This window comes from Babylonia areolata, chromosome 8 (assembly GCF_041734735.1).
Source record: "Babylonia areolata isolate BAREFJ2019XMU chromosome 8, ASM4173473v1, whole genome shotgun sequence".
Lineage (NCBI taxonomy): Eukaryota > Metazoa > Mollusca > Gastropoda > Neogastropoda > Buccinidae > Babylonia > Babylonia areolata.
In genome coordinates, this window is record NC_134883.1 from 31,481,328 (window position 1) to 31,497,904 (window position 16,577).

A 16,577-nucleotide genomic window follows, 5' to 3' on the forward strand; every position below is an offset into this window, starting at 1 on the left:
GTTACTACTACTACCACTACTGCTATGAATTTCGTCGTGGAAATCGCTGTTCTGACGAAATTATGTTTTTCAAACATACCCGGTGACTATTTTTGCAAGTTTACAAGATATATCTGGTTTTATAATTACATCCATTATTTGCTTTAATCTTCTATGTTTACTTTGAGCGTGTTTCTTGTCACATCTCTGCCATTACGTATTCGATTTGATCCATCTATAAACTGTGCCGAAAAGTTGTCCAAACAAAGGCAGAGCAAACTCAAAAGCTAGTTATGGTGGTGGGCTGCTGGTATGTACTATGAGCAACTACTGACGTTGGCTTAAAATGACAAAGATACAAATTTGGTTCCATGTGTAAACGTACTTCTGAAGCCTTCACTTCAGATGGCTGTGAAAATGAAGATGTCAATTTTTCTAACAAATGAGTGCATACAAGTGACGTTGGTAGAGATGGGTTTGTTCAAGGACTTCCTCACGCTTTACATCTGACAGACGGAAATGACATAGTACAGGGTGCGAATGTATGAAGATTGCATCCACATCAACGCATGAATCGAAAAAGAAAAGTGACATACACACGTGTGCTGGCTACCTTATCAGCATTCTTTTCACACTGCTTGAGAGACATTCATTGAGAACATTTCAATTTTGCCATGCAGGACATTCCAGGAGAATTTCAGAACGTTTCTCCCATGACGAAATGTCTCCCAATATCTGTGGATACACAACACTTCACCGTAATGATACTGCCCGGGCTGCTCACCGTAATGGTACTGACGGAGCCCCTCCAAGTGCTGTCCAGCCTGGCCACACTGTCCAAAGTGCCCCGGCCAGCCTCCCCCTTTACCCCTCTGTCAGCACCGACTCCCATTCACACCGCTGTGCCCCGATCCCGCTGAAGTTCCCGGTGACGGCTCCCCTCCTCCCCTGTGCCTGGCTCTCCTCCGTCCCTCCCCGTTGCTCTCAGAGGCTGCGGGCCAGGCTGGTGTGTGAGCCCACGTCCGTGCGGATGGTTTTCGAGTGGGTCAGTGTGGCCACGCCGCCCGCCGCCTATGGCTTTGAGGACCCGTGCCTGGCCAGGGCGGTAAGAGCGCTGTGTTTCCGGGATGGGCAGGACCTCATCCCCAACCTGTCTCACTACGTGATCTTCGGGGGACACGAGATCCGTAACTACACCTTTATCGGCATCATCAGCTCTGTGCGGTTCTTGCAGGTGAGTGAAGAGGGCAGATGTGTGCGGGGCGGGGTGTGAGGTTGGTTGGGACAAGAGATCAGCAACTATCCTCGGCATCATCAACTGTGTACACTCACATAAGGAGAGGGACAGGGGTGCTGAGAGAGAGAGAGAGAGAGAGAGAGAGAGAGAGAGAGAGAGAAATTTGGAATGGTTTATTCACAATCAGGCCACAGCCACTAGTGAAGGGGGTATACGTAAACACAATACAACTCAACGAAAACACATAAGCAAATAAGCATTAATATAGACAACAAACCGTGCATTGTATCCGTGTAATATATATAGACAACAAAAAATACATTATAACTGTTTTACGAAGTAACAATTCCTCTTAATTTGAATGCCTTATATAAGAATACCGAAAAATTATGTACGTCATTGGTATTGCTTGACGACATTAACAAATTCAACTTGAACAGAGAGGGATGCTTGTAGTACTTAGGTTTTATAAATATTTGACGTACATGTTTTAGTGCTGGGCAGCAAAGAACAACGTGCACCTCGTTTTCTTGGGCTTCATGACATAAAGAACAGACTAAATCATTTGCACAAAAACTTCTGTATCTAAAGTGATGCACTGTCAATTCTGATATACCTAGTCTAAATCTTGTCGTTACACGTTTCAGATGCCTGTCTATATCTAACAGCAGATAAGGTTTCAAATCAGGTATATTACAGAATGTTCTATACATGTCAAATCTATCACTAGTACAAATGTGACTATACCATGTTTGCCATCTACAATCAATAAGCCTTTGGCGAAAAACAGATATAAAGCTATTAACGCTACCAACACCCTGTTCCATCCACACAAAGCCAAATCCATATTCGAACAGACAAAGACGAACCTTCGTTACCCAGTTATTTTTTCCCTTTCTATCTAAATCATGTAATATCTTATAGGCTTTATACGGTATTCTATTATCCCCCATTTGCAACAGTTTAAGCCAATATCGAATACAATTTACAGCAGAGTTTACATATATTGGGTAGCGATTTGTTTCGCCATAGACTAGATCATTCGGTGTTCGCATATCAACTCCTAAAAATTTCTTCAAAGCCAATAAATGTACAGACTCACAATGTAAAACAGCATTATCTAGACCCCATATCTCAGATCCATATTGTACTATTGGTTGTATTTGACAATCAAACAGCTTAATAAACAAGTGGAATGAATTATTGTTCAAAGTATATAACCTTTTCATAACACGGATCAAAGCATTTTTTGCTTTACTTGCTAGTTCCTTGCATGCAGAAACAAAACTCAAACGGGTAGAAAACAGGATTCCTAGATACTTATAAACGTTAACAACAGGCATCGTCTCACCATCATAAAACCATCGTTCTCTTACACTTAAATATCCACCCTTCCGAAATACAATAATATTGCTTTTAGACATATTTACTTTTAACTGTAGAGATGTAGCTGCACGCTGTAGACTATTCAATTGTGTTTGTAATCCTACAACAGTCTCTGAAATCAAAACAACATCATCAGCCAACAAAAGAATAAACAATTCAAATGCATCAAGTGAAAACATGGCACCATGCCTACCATTATTAATTACCTCTATTGCTAGTTCATTTATAAACAAAGAAAAAACAATTGGGCTACATGCATCACCTTGTCTGACTCCAGATGTACATGAAATGTAATCAGTCAATCTAGCGCCACACCGTACTCTTGCTTTGACAACATCATACATACTTCTAACACATCTATACAGTTTACCTGTTATACCATTTTTTAAGAGAACTGGCCAGAGAAGGTTTCTGTTTATGGAATCAAAGAGAGAGAGAGAGAGACACAGAGAGAGAGAGAGAGAGAGAGAGAGAGAGAGAGAGAGAGGAATTTTAAAAACCATTTCGGACTACATCTTTGTACAGAGACACAAAACAATGTAAATTCGGTTTTCAATATTGTTTTTGTTTTTTTTTGTTTTGTTTTTTCTTGTCCTTCTCAAATGATCAACATCACAGCCAGAAAAACCGGAACATGTCTGACATCACCTTCACCTTCACCTTCACCTATTCCGCAGTCTTGTGGACCGTTGGGGCGCCACAGGTGATCTGGCATCCAGCATCCTCCAATCCTCTCGGTTTTCTGACCTCCTGATTGTATCGCTCAACCTCAAGCCCGTCCATTCTGGGATGCTGTCCTCCCATCTCTTCCTCTGTCTGCCTCTCCTTCTCCCCCCTTGCACTGTGCCCTGCAGGAATGTCTTGGCAAGCCCTGATGATCTCATGACATGGCCATACCATTTGAGCTTGCGTCTCTTGACCAAGGTCAACAGGTCTTCGTAGGGCCCAATGACTTGCCTGATTCTGTTTCGAACTTCTTCGTTCGTGATATGATCTTTGTAGGAGATGCCCAGGAGTCTTCGAAAGCATCTCATCTCAGTGGACTTTTCTATTTCAGCTGTTAAGGTCCACGATTCACATGCATACAAGAGTATTGATGTCACCAGGGTACGCATCAGTCTGATCTTTGAGCCGAGTGCAATGTTCCGGTCGTTCCAGATGTACCTCAGTTTTGTGAGCGCTGCTGTCGCCTGTGCAATCTTGGAGAGTACTTCGGGTTTGGATCCCTCATCTGCCACAATTGCTCCCAGGTATTTAAAGCTGTGGACAGTTTCTAGCTTCTGGCCATCCACTCTTATGTCAGTACTGATGCCATTGGTGTTGTTGGTCATCAGTTTGGTCTTCTCTGCACTGATCTGCATGCCATAGGCTCTGGAGGTTTTATCAAGGTGGTCCACTAAGCTAGCTAGCTCCTCTTCTTTTCCTGCTAGGCCATCAATATCGTCGGCGAAACGTAAGTTGGTGACTGCTCTGCCTCCGATGTTGACTGTTCCTTTGTGGTCTTCAAGTGCATCAGTCATGATTCTTTCCAGGAAGATGTTGAAGGGAGTTGGTGAGAGCAAACAGCCTTGCCTCACTCCGACTGTGGTTCCCTTATGTTACTGTTGAAGTAGACTGCGCTGGTGGCTTTGTCGTAGAGGTTCTGTATCACTCGGATCAGGTTGACATTGATGTTATACAACCTCATGGTGGCCCATAAAGCTGCATGCCATACTCGGTCAAACACCTTCTTGAAATCCACGAAAACGTGGTAGAGGTCTTGCTGATGTTGGAGGTACCTCCCGCACAGTATCCTGAGGTTGAAGATTTGCTCTGTTGTACTGCGCCTTGGTCTGAAACTTGCTTGTTCCTCTGCGATGATCTTCTCCGCTTGTGGCTTCAATCTATTTAGCAGGATCTTTAGCATGACTTTGCTGGGATGGCTTATTAGGCTGATCGTGCGGTAGTTCTGGCACTTTTGTAGATTGCCTTTCTTGGGGAGGGTGATGATCAGTGACTGGGTCCACGGTGTTGGCCACTCCCCTGTCTGCCAGATCTTGTTGCAGATGGTTGTGAGGGCTGTGATCATTGCTTCTCCCCCTGCTTGGACCAGCTCTGCTGGGATATTATCCACTCCTACTGACTTCCCCTTTTTCAGCGATTTTACAGCTGCTTCCACTTCTTCTCGAAGGATGGGGTGGTTGTCAGTCTTCTGTGAGACAAGTTGGTATGCCTTCTTGCTGTTGTTTTGTTTCAGGTTTTCTTCAATTTCCTGGCATTGCTCTTTAATCCAGTTCTCTTTTGCCTTTATCATGCTTATGTCTGACATCAATAAGGCTAAAATACTGTTCCCAGAAGCTGACTTTGGCAATGACCACAACCTTGTCATAATGAGTATTACAGTATGGTCGAGGGAAAATATCCGACTATTATTCAAACTTTAAAAACAGAAACACACTAACATAGGTGAACAATTCTAAGCAGTCAAAGAAAACAAATTCACCACACTTCAGCTTGAAGACGATCTTGAATTCTTTACAAACAATTTCAACCACATGTTAACAGAACCAGCAACTGAGTTCTTTGGGATACGTGGATGGAAACCCAAGCCATGTATCGCTAGCAATATTTTCGAAATGTGCGACACTAGAAGGAGCCTAAAACCAGAAGAGAAAGATGAGAGAAGAAAGCAGAAACACATAGTTATAATCAAAATGATCAGTCAAGAAATGAACGATGTGATGGAAAGTTGCGAGAGGGAGACGAAGATTAACAAGCAAAGAAAACTTGTGCTACATTTCAAACACTTTTTGACTCACTTGTGTAAACAAAGTGAGTCTATGTTTTAACCCGGTGTTCGGTTGTCTGTGTTTGTATGTGTGTGTGTGTGTGTGTGTGTGTGTGTGTGTGTGTGTGTGTGTGTGTGTCTGTGTGTGTGTGTGTCTGTGTCTGTGTGTATGTGTGTGTGTGTGTCTGTGTGTCTGTGGTAAACTTTAAAGTTGACATTTTCTCTACAAATACTTTGTCAGTTGACACCAAATTAGGCATAAAAATAGGAAACATTCAGTTCTTTCCAGTCATCGTGTTTAAAACAATATTGCACCTCTGGGATGGGCACAAAAAAAATAATAAAAGAAGCCAAATTATATGCAAACTGCGTTTACTGTTATATTTATATTTTTTGTATTCTCTAAACTTGGCACTTTGATCTGGTATTCTGACACAACAACAAGAGCAGTCGTTATTATCATTTTTTGTTCAAACAGGAACTTATTTTGCTAAGCATGGAAGTTTTATTTATTTTGTAAACGTTTTGGTCCAGATAGAAAAAAATGGAAATTAATCTGTAATTAATGCTAGGGGACTTAATTTGCTTTAAACTGATCTTTCTCATCTTAAACATTACATTTTGAAATTATACTCAATACATAAAAAGCTTGTGTGTTTTACTCTCAGTGTACAGTGCTTTCACAATGTTCATTCGCCCAAGTGGTCTTTTTCGGAAAATACTAAAATCAATACGACGAGTGGACTTTACAGATCTATTGGCTGAGCCCTGAAGGTCATGGGCAAAAATCAATTGTGTACACATATTTATACACATTCAAAGCGCGCGCTCATATTCTTCGTGAACGCGAACGACGCCATTTTGTTTCAAGTTGTTGACCTGCCCGTTCAATCCTATATTCAGTGGACAATACACGATAACATGTGATGGAAAGTTGGAGAAGGAGACCGTTAAATATTTATTCAGAGAAAGATTTGTGAACGCCTCATCACTTACTGGATTATGCCCCAAACTGCCATAAAAACATCCACAGAATCAGTCAGAATTCACAGTTAAAAATTGTAAACCATGACACTGGTTATGTCCCTTCTGACTGGAGATATGCAAACGTTGCACCAATATACAAGAAAGGAGAACACTACAACCCAGCTAATTACCGCCCAGTCTCTCTGACCTCTATCCCCTGCAAAATTCTGGAACATGTCATCGTCAGTTCTCTCATGTCTCACCTAGAATCCAACGAAATCTTATGTCAAGAACAACATGGCTTTCGCAAGTTTCGGTCCTGCGAGACACAACTACTCAATTTTACAGAAGAACTGTTTGGTACTGTAGAGAAAGGAAATCAGGCGGACGTCATCATTATGGACTTTGCGAAGGCCTTCGATAAAGTAAACCACAGCCTCCTCATCCACAAACTGAAACATTACGGCGTCCAAGGAAAGATCAACAAATGGATAGGAGCTTTCTTGAAAGACCAGCAACAATCGGTGGTAGTGGAGGCCGCAGCTTCCAGCCGGGTCAGTGTGAAGTCTGGGGTCCCACAAGGCTCTGTTTTAGGGCCAGCGCTATTTTTGGCGTACATCAATGACTTGCCAGAAGAACTCTCCTCACTGACACGTATGTTTGCTGATGACACAGCTGTCTACCGTTTAAAGGCCTCCAAAACTGATCAAAACTTACTTCAGGAAGACCTCAAGAAGCTAGAAGCATGGGAGCACAGCTGGGACATGGCTTTCCATCCTGGAAAATGTACTATTTTCCCAGTTACAAAATCATCCTGTCCTGCAAAATCCGACTATACCCTCCGCAACCATATCCTAGAAACTGTTTCTACCTCAAAATACCTAGGCGTTACCATCACAAGTGATCTCAGCTGGGACCTGCACATCAACACCATTTGTGCAAAAGCTAATAAGACCCTCGGCCTCCTCAGAAGAAACCTGAAGATCCCAGCAGTGCGCCTCAAAGAAACAGCATATAAGACTTTCGTCAGACCAGTCTTGGAGTACGCGTGCACCGTATGGGACCCGCATACCCAAGACAACATCAAGAAGATCGAAGCTGTCCAGAGACGAGCAGCACGGTTTGTGGTCAACCGGTACCACAACACATCTAGTGTCAACGCGATGATCGACAGACTGCAATGGCCGACACTGCAGCACAGACGGAAGGTAGCTAGGCTTGCCATGCTACGGAAAATAATGGACAATGGACGAAGAGGCGATCGTCGACAAAAGCTGCATCGTGCCTGCCCCACTCAGACAAAGAAGGAAACATTCTCACCAGCTCAACCAGATCCGGTGTAAAACCCAATACAGGCAATATTCCTTCTTCCCCAGAACAATACGTGACTGGAACAACCTGCCTGAAACAGCTATAGCAGCAGACACCTTGGACACCTTTAAGTCTAGGGTGCCCCCCAATCAGTAGTTAATTAGATAACAGGTCCCTTAACCCCCCTCCTCCTCCTCCCCACCCCTCTCTTACCCTAATATTTTTGGGTTTTTTAATTTATTTTTGGGGCCCTGCTGTCTTAGATCAGCAAGGGACCGGCTAGCTCGGAAGGGCGAAAAGTGAAGTGATAGTAGCCTGCCGGAGAACCCACTTAGAGTATGACTAAGTTTTCATCCACACTAATAGGTCTGTCGCTTTCTGTAGCTTGTTTTTCTTTCATCGCAACCCAACAAAAACGGCGTAAAAGTCAAATTGATGATTGTGGCCGTCAACGCAGTGAAAGTGAAAGTGAAAGAGTTAATACCCTTGAATTGATCACGATGAAACGAAAAAATTTCCAGTCTTGACTTTTCTCAAAATGAAGTCCTTTTCACTTCATACGACGTTTAGAAGTACTTTTACTTGGCTCTACATGTTATTAGTTTAACAAAATACTAAATTTTCATATCAACTTTAAAACTATAAAACTAGAATGAACATAAAATAGAAATTGAATCAACCGTGTCGTACTACATTCCCGGCAGGTGTAACTAAACTTGTACGGCGATAGCCACGTCTCCTTTGACTTAAAAAGAATTTTTTATTGCCCTTAGATTTTTTGAATGCCCAAGATACACCAGAATAATATGATTTAAACAGCGTTCTCACTGCGAATACCGCAATTGATTTATCGCCCTTTAAAAGAAGTATGTTCACCCGAACACACGGGGTTCGAATCTGGTTAGGGCTGTTTTTTTTGTTGGGTTTTTGTTGTTGTTGTTGTTTTGTAACCCGAAGCTTTATAATGACAAATACAGAACACATTTTAACGATTAGATTTTTTTTAAGAGTATCGCAAGTGAGTCTTGAAGGCCTTGCCTCTCTTGTTTTTCTTGTTAGCCACTCATGTGCATGACCATAGCGAGTGGATTGACAGTCAGTACAGTTTATCAAAGAGGCAGCACGGCCAGCGGCAAAGCTGAAAGAAACACCAGACATAAAAAGAACACCAGAATGTAACAGCCGTGGAACTCTTAAGTATTCAAGTGCACAGCTACCCATACTTTGTATTTTGTACTGTCTTCCTTGACATGGGTTCTGTCACGTGTGTCTGCATGTGTTGTGGCACAGAGTGTGTGTGGTGTCTTTCAGCCCTGCATGGTGATGATTCACGCCGACGTCCTGCCAGTGGGCTCTTTCTGGGACACGCTGGTCCGCCTCATCCCCCACCTCATCCATGTCCAGAGGTCAGCACCCAGTGTCATCTTCGGTCATCCGGTCAAGGTCATTGAGCACAGCTCGGATATTGCCCGCCTTGAGGCTGTCAAAAGTAAGTTACCTTGATTTTGTACGTCAATATTTAGTCATCTTAATTTCAAAGCGTCTAGTATTGAACAGAAGAAGAAGGGCTGGACTCTCTTAAACAATGTCAAAGAAGTAGACGTTTATATAGCACTTTCAATCAAGCACTTTGCAATAACGGCAGTCAGACACAAAACACCATACAAGAACAGAACAAAACACAACACAACACACACACACACACACACACACACACACACACACACACACACACACACACACCTGTTTCATCGTGCATTTTTTAAACCAAAATTAAATATCTGGATAACATATTATATGTTGTATTATTCTAGCATGGATTCCTGGTCATCTAGCCATTCGAGACAATGAAGTCATTGATCGACTCGCCAAGAATACCATGAATCAGGAGCTGTCTCGCTTCACAATACCATTCAAAGGCCTGAAACCCAGGCTTCATTCTCATATGAAACACCTCTGGCAATAGGAATGTAACTTGCAGAATGAAAAGTAGTTATTTCAGATCCTCCGTAACCTCAGGGAATCCACTCCTTCCATTACAGGAAACACGAAAGAAATGATGTTATTCTGCTAGCTCCATACTGCCCATTCTTATCTGATACATCCTCCTTTCTTGAAAGGTGGAGAAGCTCCACGATATGTGCCCTCTGTCTAATTGGCTTCTAGGATCTGCATGATTTCAGGCACAAATATTTAACAGCTAGATCCACGAAGATATTGCTCGGATATGTTCCCCTTGATTCTCTTGTTCATGTCCTGAAGAATATTAATATGGATGACGTGATTGAAATTATACGTTGACTGAGCGAAACATGGATGGACTGGTCTTTCTGACGTTGTTTTGTTTGACCTTTATAGCATCTTTAATTGACCCTATAGCATAATTCGGTGTTCTCCTCTACATTGATTTAAACAACTGACACGTGGAAATAGTTAGAAGGCATGTTTGAAGTGGGTTTCGCCAGGAATAATGGCCAGGATTATATATATATATATATATATATATATATATATATATATATATATATATATATATATATATATACTTTTTGTCTTTCCAAAGTTCCCACCATGTTCTATGCTTTTTTTCAATATACGTTTTGCTTGTAAACCTGTGTGCAGAGTTTGGTGGAGTGTATCAGGATACCGATTACATCTTGCTAAACCCTGTAGAGGACTTACGCAATTACAGTGTTGTGATGGGAAAGACAATCCCCAACATGAATTACTGCAACTGCATATTTATGGGAAAACCAGCAGCCGAATTTCTGAACGTTTGGCACGACTCCTATCGTACCTTCAACGACAAAGTATGGGGATTTCACTCCACAATAATGCCGTACCGGATTCATCAGAAAAGACCAGAACTGGCCTTCCACGAAGTCAACAATTTTGTGACTCCATACTTTGCGAATATCAGAAAACTTTTCTATGACAACTTTCTGGACTGGAAGCGATTGCACGGCCTCCATTTGTACACCCGTTTATTTCCACGTTACTTCAGGAAACGGTTCGACCAACAAAACAGTTCTCTGGGACAGGTCACCAGACACATCTTGTTTGGAGACAGTAAGGCATGTGTGTTTGACAGGATGTTGTGAGAATGAACTCAAAGCACTTGCCTATGTGAAGTAAACAAAACAGATGTAGCAGCCTCATTGTCCTGTGTTCATGTCTTGCACAATTTTAAGTCAGTTTGCTTACAAAATGAGGAGCAAAGATTGATTCTGAAGATACTGCCATAACGTGGTCGAAATTTTGAGTATTGTAAGTTCCAGTTTGTCCCAGTTTTCTTTTTGTTGTATGAGCGAACAACAGAAAAAGTCACTGAGATTCATATGTGAATACTAAGTGATAGACATAATTTATCTTATAGAATGTTTGTCTGTTTTTCTCTGCTGTAATCCGGATGGATTTCGAACTCGTATTTTCAGCTTTGAAAGACACAATAGTATCCCCCTTTGCTATTGAAGACATAAGATTACATCTCAAAGTATTTCTTTCACGAGCGAGCGTTTTGATGATGTTATGGGTATAATGGTTTTTTCGTGGCATTTAATGAAACACGATCACGCTGTTGACACTATGCAAATCACAACCTTGAATCTAATCAACATCACGGTGGTGGTCTGTCGTAGGCAACAATAGTTGGACAATGCGCAGTTCTTATTCAGTTAGTTCTCGCCATTTTGTTACGGAGTTTCCTTTCGTTTGTTTTTGCCACATTATGATATATACATAGGCTAAGAATAATAAAAATGATAAAACGAGTTCAGTGTATGAATCGGCCATTGTCTGACTTTCACCCCCACCCCCCATCTCACATTTCACATGTTCACAATGACATAACACCTCACATGTTGACATTGACATAACATCTCACATACCCACAATGACATAACACCTCACATGTCAGTATGACATAAGATTTCATATGTTGACAGTGGCATGTTGGCATTGACACAGCACTTCATACGTAGACCTAACACCTCACATGTTGAAACAATACCTCACACGTTGAAGTAACATCCCCTGTGCTAAAAGTTTGCCACTGAGTATTTAGTTCTCAAAATATTCCATGAAGCACAATATACCATCCAACGATGTCAACGATGTAAAACAAAGAGGGCAAAAATATTGTTCTCATATCTGAAGCTGCCTCTTTATCTATTCCTATAACCTTATCTTCAACTGTTTATCGATCGAAACCCAAACAAAAACAAAATTGAATGATGAATAAGCAGTCTCAAACATATATACTTATATGCACGCGCACACATTCACAGTTGTTTGCACGCATGCAAGAAGGCACTCTCACATACACACACTCCCGAACGCGCGCGCGTGCATAAGCATACACACACACACACACACACACACACACACACACACACACAACCGCGTCCACACATACACACACAGACACACACACAAACACACACAGACACACAAACACACACACACACGTACACACACACACACACACACACACACACACACACACACACACACACACACAACCGATTCCGCCATCTGTGGGTTCTCTGCTATCGTAAAATGAGTCATCCGAGAAATGAGAAAGCTATCGAAATACAAGAACAACAGCAACAACAACAAGGAGGACGACGACTTTAATGATGAAATTTCAGGGTAATAAACTTCTCCTTTCAGCAAAACGCTCAAGCGATGAAAATGAATCAATAACTGTGCACATGTCACACGTGGGCACATTTCCATATAATTGTAGATTAATCCTCCCCCCCCCCCCCCCCAACCCCCTCCCTCCCCACCCCTCTCCCCAGCATACTTTTAACAAAACAAAAAAACAAAAAAACAAAAAAAAACAAAAAAACCCTCTCCCTGCCCTGTTATGCGCTGTCAGTGTACAATTTCATCTCTCAAAAAGTTATGTGCATTTTTTTTTATCCTCACTACCCGTTTTCGTTTATTTATTTATAGTCTGTTCATCTAAAATGATATTAGAGTGATATTAAATGATATTATCATTATTATTTGGATTATTATCATTCCTATTAGAATGTTGATTGTTAGTATTAATCAGATATCAACATTTTTATATATTCGAATGAAAAGGGGGGGCGGTTGAGGTGGAGGGGGGTCGGGGGGTCAAGGGGGAGGGGACTAAAAAAGGAAGAGAGAGAGAGACAGACAGACAGACACAGAACAGAATGAGGAAAATATAGAGTACAAAATCTAAAATGGAGAGGGTGAGTGTCAGTGACTGGAGAAAGAAGAAAACCCATAATGCTGGAAGAACAACAACAAAAAACAACAAAAAATATTATTTTAAAAATCACTACCCTCTACCCTCCCTCCCTGTCAGTGTACAATTTGTCATCTCTCAATACACAACATGTGATGGAAAGTTGGAGAAGGAGACCGTTAAATATTTATTCAGAGAAAGATCTGTGAACGCCTCATCACTTACTGGATTATGCCCCAAACTGCCATAAAAATATCCACAGAATCAGTCGGAATTCACAGTTGAAAATAATAAACCATGTGAGTTGATACCCTTGAATTGAAGAAAAGTAAAAATTTCCAGTCTTGACTTTTCTCAAAATGAAGTCCTTTTCACCTCATAAGACGTTTAGAAGTACTTGTACTTGGCTCTACGTGTTATTAGTTTAACAATATACTCAATTTTCATATCAACTTTAAAACTATAAAACATGAACGTAAAAGAGAAATTGAATCGACTGTGTCAACCGCGTGTAACTAACCGAAACTTGTACATCTATCTAGATCCAGAGAAAACGGCTAAATGTTGCATTGTGATTGCGGCGATAGCCACGTCTCCTTTACCGCGGACTTAAAAAGAATTTTTTATTGCCCTTAAAGATTTTTTGAATGCCCAAGATACACCAGATTAATATGATTTAAACAGCGTTCTCACTGCGAATATCGCAATCGATTTATCGCCCTTTAAAAAAGCATATTTAAATATTATATTTTTGAACGTCAATTAAGGCGCCACAATAGTGTAATGGATAAGACAGTTTCTTCTAACCCGAACACACGGAGTTCGAATCTGCCTTTTTTTTTTTTTTTTTTTTTTTTTTTTTTTTTTTTTTGTTCTTTTTCTTTTAACCCGAAGTTTTATGATAACAAATACAGAACACATTTTAACGATTAGATTTTTTTTTAAAGTGTATCACAAGTGAGTCTTGAAGGCCTTGCATCTCTTGTTCTTCCATTCATGAGTACTGTTTATAAGTCACCAAATCAACATGAGCAAGACGCTATAAAAGATAGTACTATGTTGTTCCTTGAGTGGGGGTGGAGGGAGCATCATCAGGGACAAGTTATATCTAAAGTGACATTGATATATTTCATCGTCAGGCCATGAAAACCATTTGCCCAGTTGATAGAGAGGGAGAAAAATAAGAAAGAGAAAGAAAAAGCGATAGAGACAGAAGCAAAAACAAAACAAAACAAGAGAGGCAAGGCCTTCAAGACTCATTTGTGATACACTTTGAAAAAAAAAAAAAAAAAAATCTAATCGTTAAAATGTGTTCTGTATTTGTTATTATAAAGATTTGGGCTAAAAAAAAGAGAAAAAATTAAAAGTCCTAACCAGATTCGAACCCAGCGTGTTCGGGTGAGAAGAAACTGTCAAACCCATTACACTATCCTGGCTCCTTAACTGACACTCTAAAATTTAATAACTGAACATACTTTTTTAAAGGGCGATAAATCAATTGAGGTATTCGCAGTGAGAACGCTGTTTAAATCATATTATTCTGGTGTATCTTGGGCATTCAAAAAATCTTTAAGGGCAATAAAAAATTCTTTTTAAGTCCGCGGTAAAGGAGACGTGGCTATCACCGCAATCACACTGCAACATTTAGCCGTTTTCTCTAGATCTAGATAGATGTACAAGTTTAGTTACACCCGCCGGGAATGTAGTACGACACGGTCGATTCAATTTCTCTTTTATGTTCATTCTAGTTTTATAGTTTTAAAGTTGATATGAAAATTGAGTATTTTGTTAAACTAATAACATGTAGAGCCAAGTACAAGTACTTCTAAACGTCGTAAGAAGTGAAAAGGACTTCATTTTGAGAAAAGTCAAGACTGGAATTTTTTTCGTTTCATCGTGATCAATTCAAGGGTATTAACTCGCATGGTTTACAATTTTTAACTGTGAATTCCGGCTGATTCTGTGGATATTTTTATGGCAGTTTGGGGCATAATCCAGTAAGTGATGAGGCGTTCACAAATCTTTCTCTGAATAAATATTTAACGGTCTCCTTCTCCAACTTTCCATCACATGTTATCGTGTATTGTCCATTGAATATGGGATTGAACGGGCAGGTCAACAACTTGAAACAAAATGGCGTCGTTCACGTTCGCGAAGAATATGAGCACGCGCTTTGAATGTGTATAAATATGTGTACACAATTGATTTTTGCCCATGACCTTCAGGGCTCAGCCAATAGATCTGTAAAGTCCACTGGTCATATTGATTTTAATATTTTCCGAAAAAGACCACTTGGGCGAATGAACATAGTGAAAGCCCTGTACACAGAGAGTAAAACACACAAGCTTTTTATGTATTGAGTATAATTTCAAAATGTAATGTTTAAGATGAGAAAGATCAGTTTAAAGCAAATTAACTCCCCTAGCATTAATTACAGATTAATTTCCCTTTTTTACTATCTGCACCAAAACGTTTGCAAAATAAATAAAACTTCCATGCTTAGCAAAATAAGTTCCTGTTTGAACAAAAAAAATGATAAAAATGACTGCTCTTGTTGTTGTGTCAGAATATCAGATCATAGTGCCAAGTTCAGAGAATACAAAAAATATAAATATAACAATAAATGCAGTTTGCATATAATTTGGCTTCTTTTTTTAATTTTTTTATGCCCATACCAGAGGTGCAATATTGTTTTAAACAAGATGACTGGAAAGAACTGAATTTTTCCTATTTTATGCCTAATTTGGTGTCAACTGACAAAGTATTTGCAGAGAAAATGTCAGTGTTAAAGTTTACCACGGAACACACACACACACACACACACACACACACACACAACCGAACACCGGGTTAAAACATATACTCACTTTGTTTACACAAGTGAGTCAACCAGACAGACAGAGGCTAATTAGTTACAACCCACCTGAACTCAACAACTTTTACGTCCAGTTTCAGGCGACCTGCTGGTGGTGTAGCACTAGACCACTTTTTTTTTTTCTTTTTTTCTTTTTGTACGCTTATAGTTGACTTCATCAAGTTTTTGCGCCTTACACATATTATTATTTTTAGTAGTAGTTCTTTTTTTATGCTTTGCAGATGTGGTATAGCGTATATGAATTTGTCCGAATGCAGTGACGCCTCTTTGAGCTACTGAAACTGAAACTGAAACTGGACCACTATTTTACATAGATTATGACATCTTCTGACCGCAGTATCTGGTATAAACATAACTATGTCGTCTTTATTCGCATAACCACTTTTTTTTTAGATTGATCACAACACTTTAGTTCCCGAAGTTATCATTGATACTCGGATCTATCAGAGTTATTGTCTTTTGTGTTTTTGTAGCGGAACACAGTAGTTCTCTTTGCTCTCTGTTTTTTTTATATCTTTTTTGTTGTTGTTTTTTCCCAGTAAGACTACTCTTCATCATGGTACTCAACAGAAACTGGTATTATGTCAGTTTCAACACGTGAGATGTTATGTTAATGTCAACACGTGAGGTGTTACGTTTACGTGTGAGGTGCAATGTCAATGTCAACATGAGAAATGATGTGAAGCGTTATGTTAATGTCAACATGTGAGTTGTTACGTCAACATGTGAGGTATTATGTCACTGGGAACAAGTGAAGTGTTATGTCAATGTGAACATGTAAAGTGTTATGCCACTGTGAACAGGTGGGGAACTGTGTTATGTCAACAAATGA

General features: G+C 40.2%; 1 protein-coding gene across 1 annotated transcript; it reads left to right on the plus strand.

Moving 5' to 3' along the window:
* Window positions 1–700: 700 nt before the first annotated feature.
* Window positions 701–16,577, plus strand: LOC143285274 (uncharacterized). Its single transcript, XM_076592531.1, has 4 exons — window positions 701–1,213; window positions 8,958–9,135; window positions 10,269–10,715; window positions 16,549–16,577. Exons 1-4 carry the CDS (start codon window positions 701–703, stop codon window positions 16,575–16,577), a joined length of 1,167 nt encoding a protein of 388 aa, XP_076448646.1.

Excerpts from the sequence above, each read along its gene's own strand:
- LOC143285274 (XM_076592531.1), top strand. The coding sequence starts at position 701 with ATGTCTCCCAATATCTGTGGATACACAACACTTCACCGTAATGATACT. Across the intron at positions 1,214-8,957 it reads GCTCTGTGCGGTTCTTGCAG|CCCTGCATGGTGATGATTCA; the intron begins GTGAGTGAAGAG and ends GGTGTCTTTCAG. Across the intron at positions 10,716-16,548 it reads ACACATCTTGTTTGGAGACA|GTGGGGAACTGTGTTATGTC; the intron begins GTAAGGCATGTG and ends CACTGTGAACAG.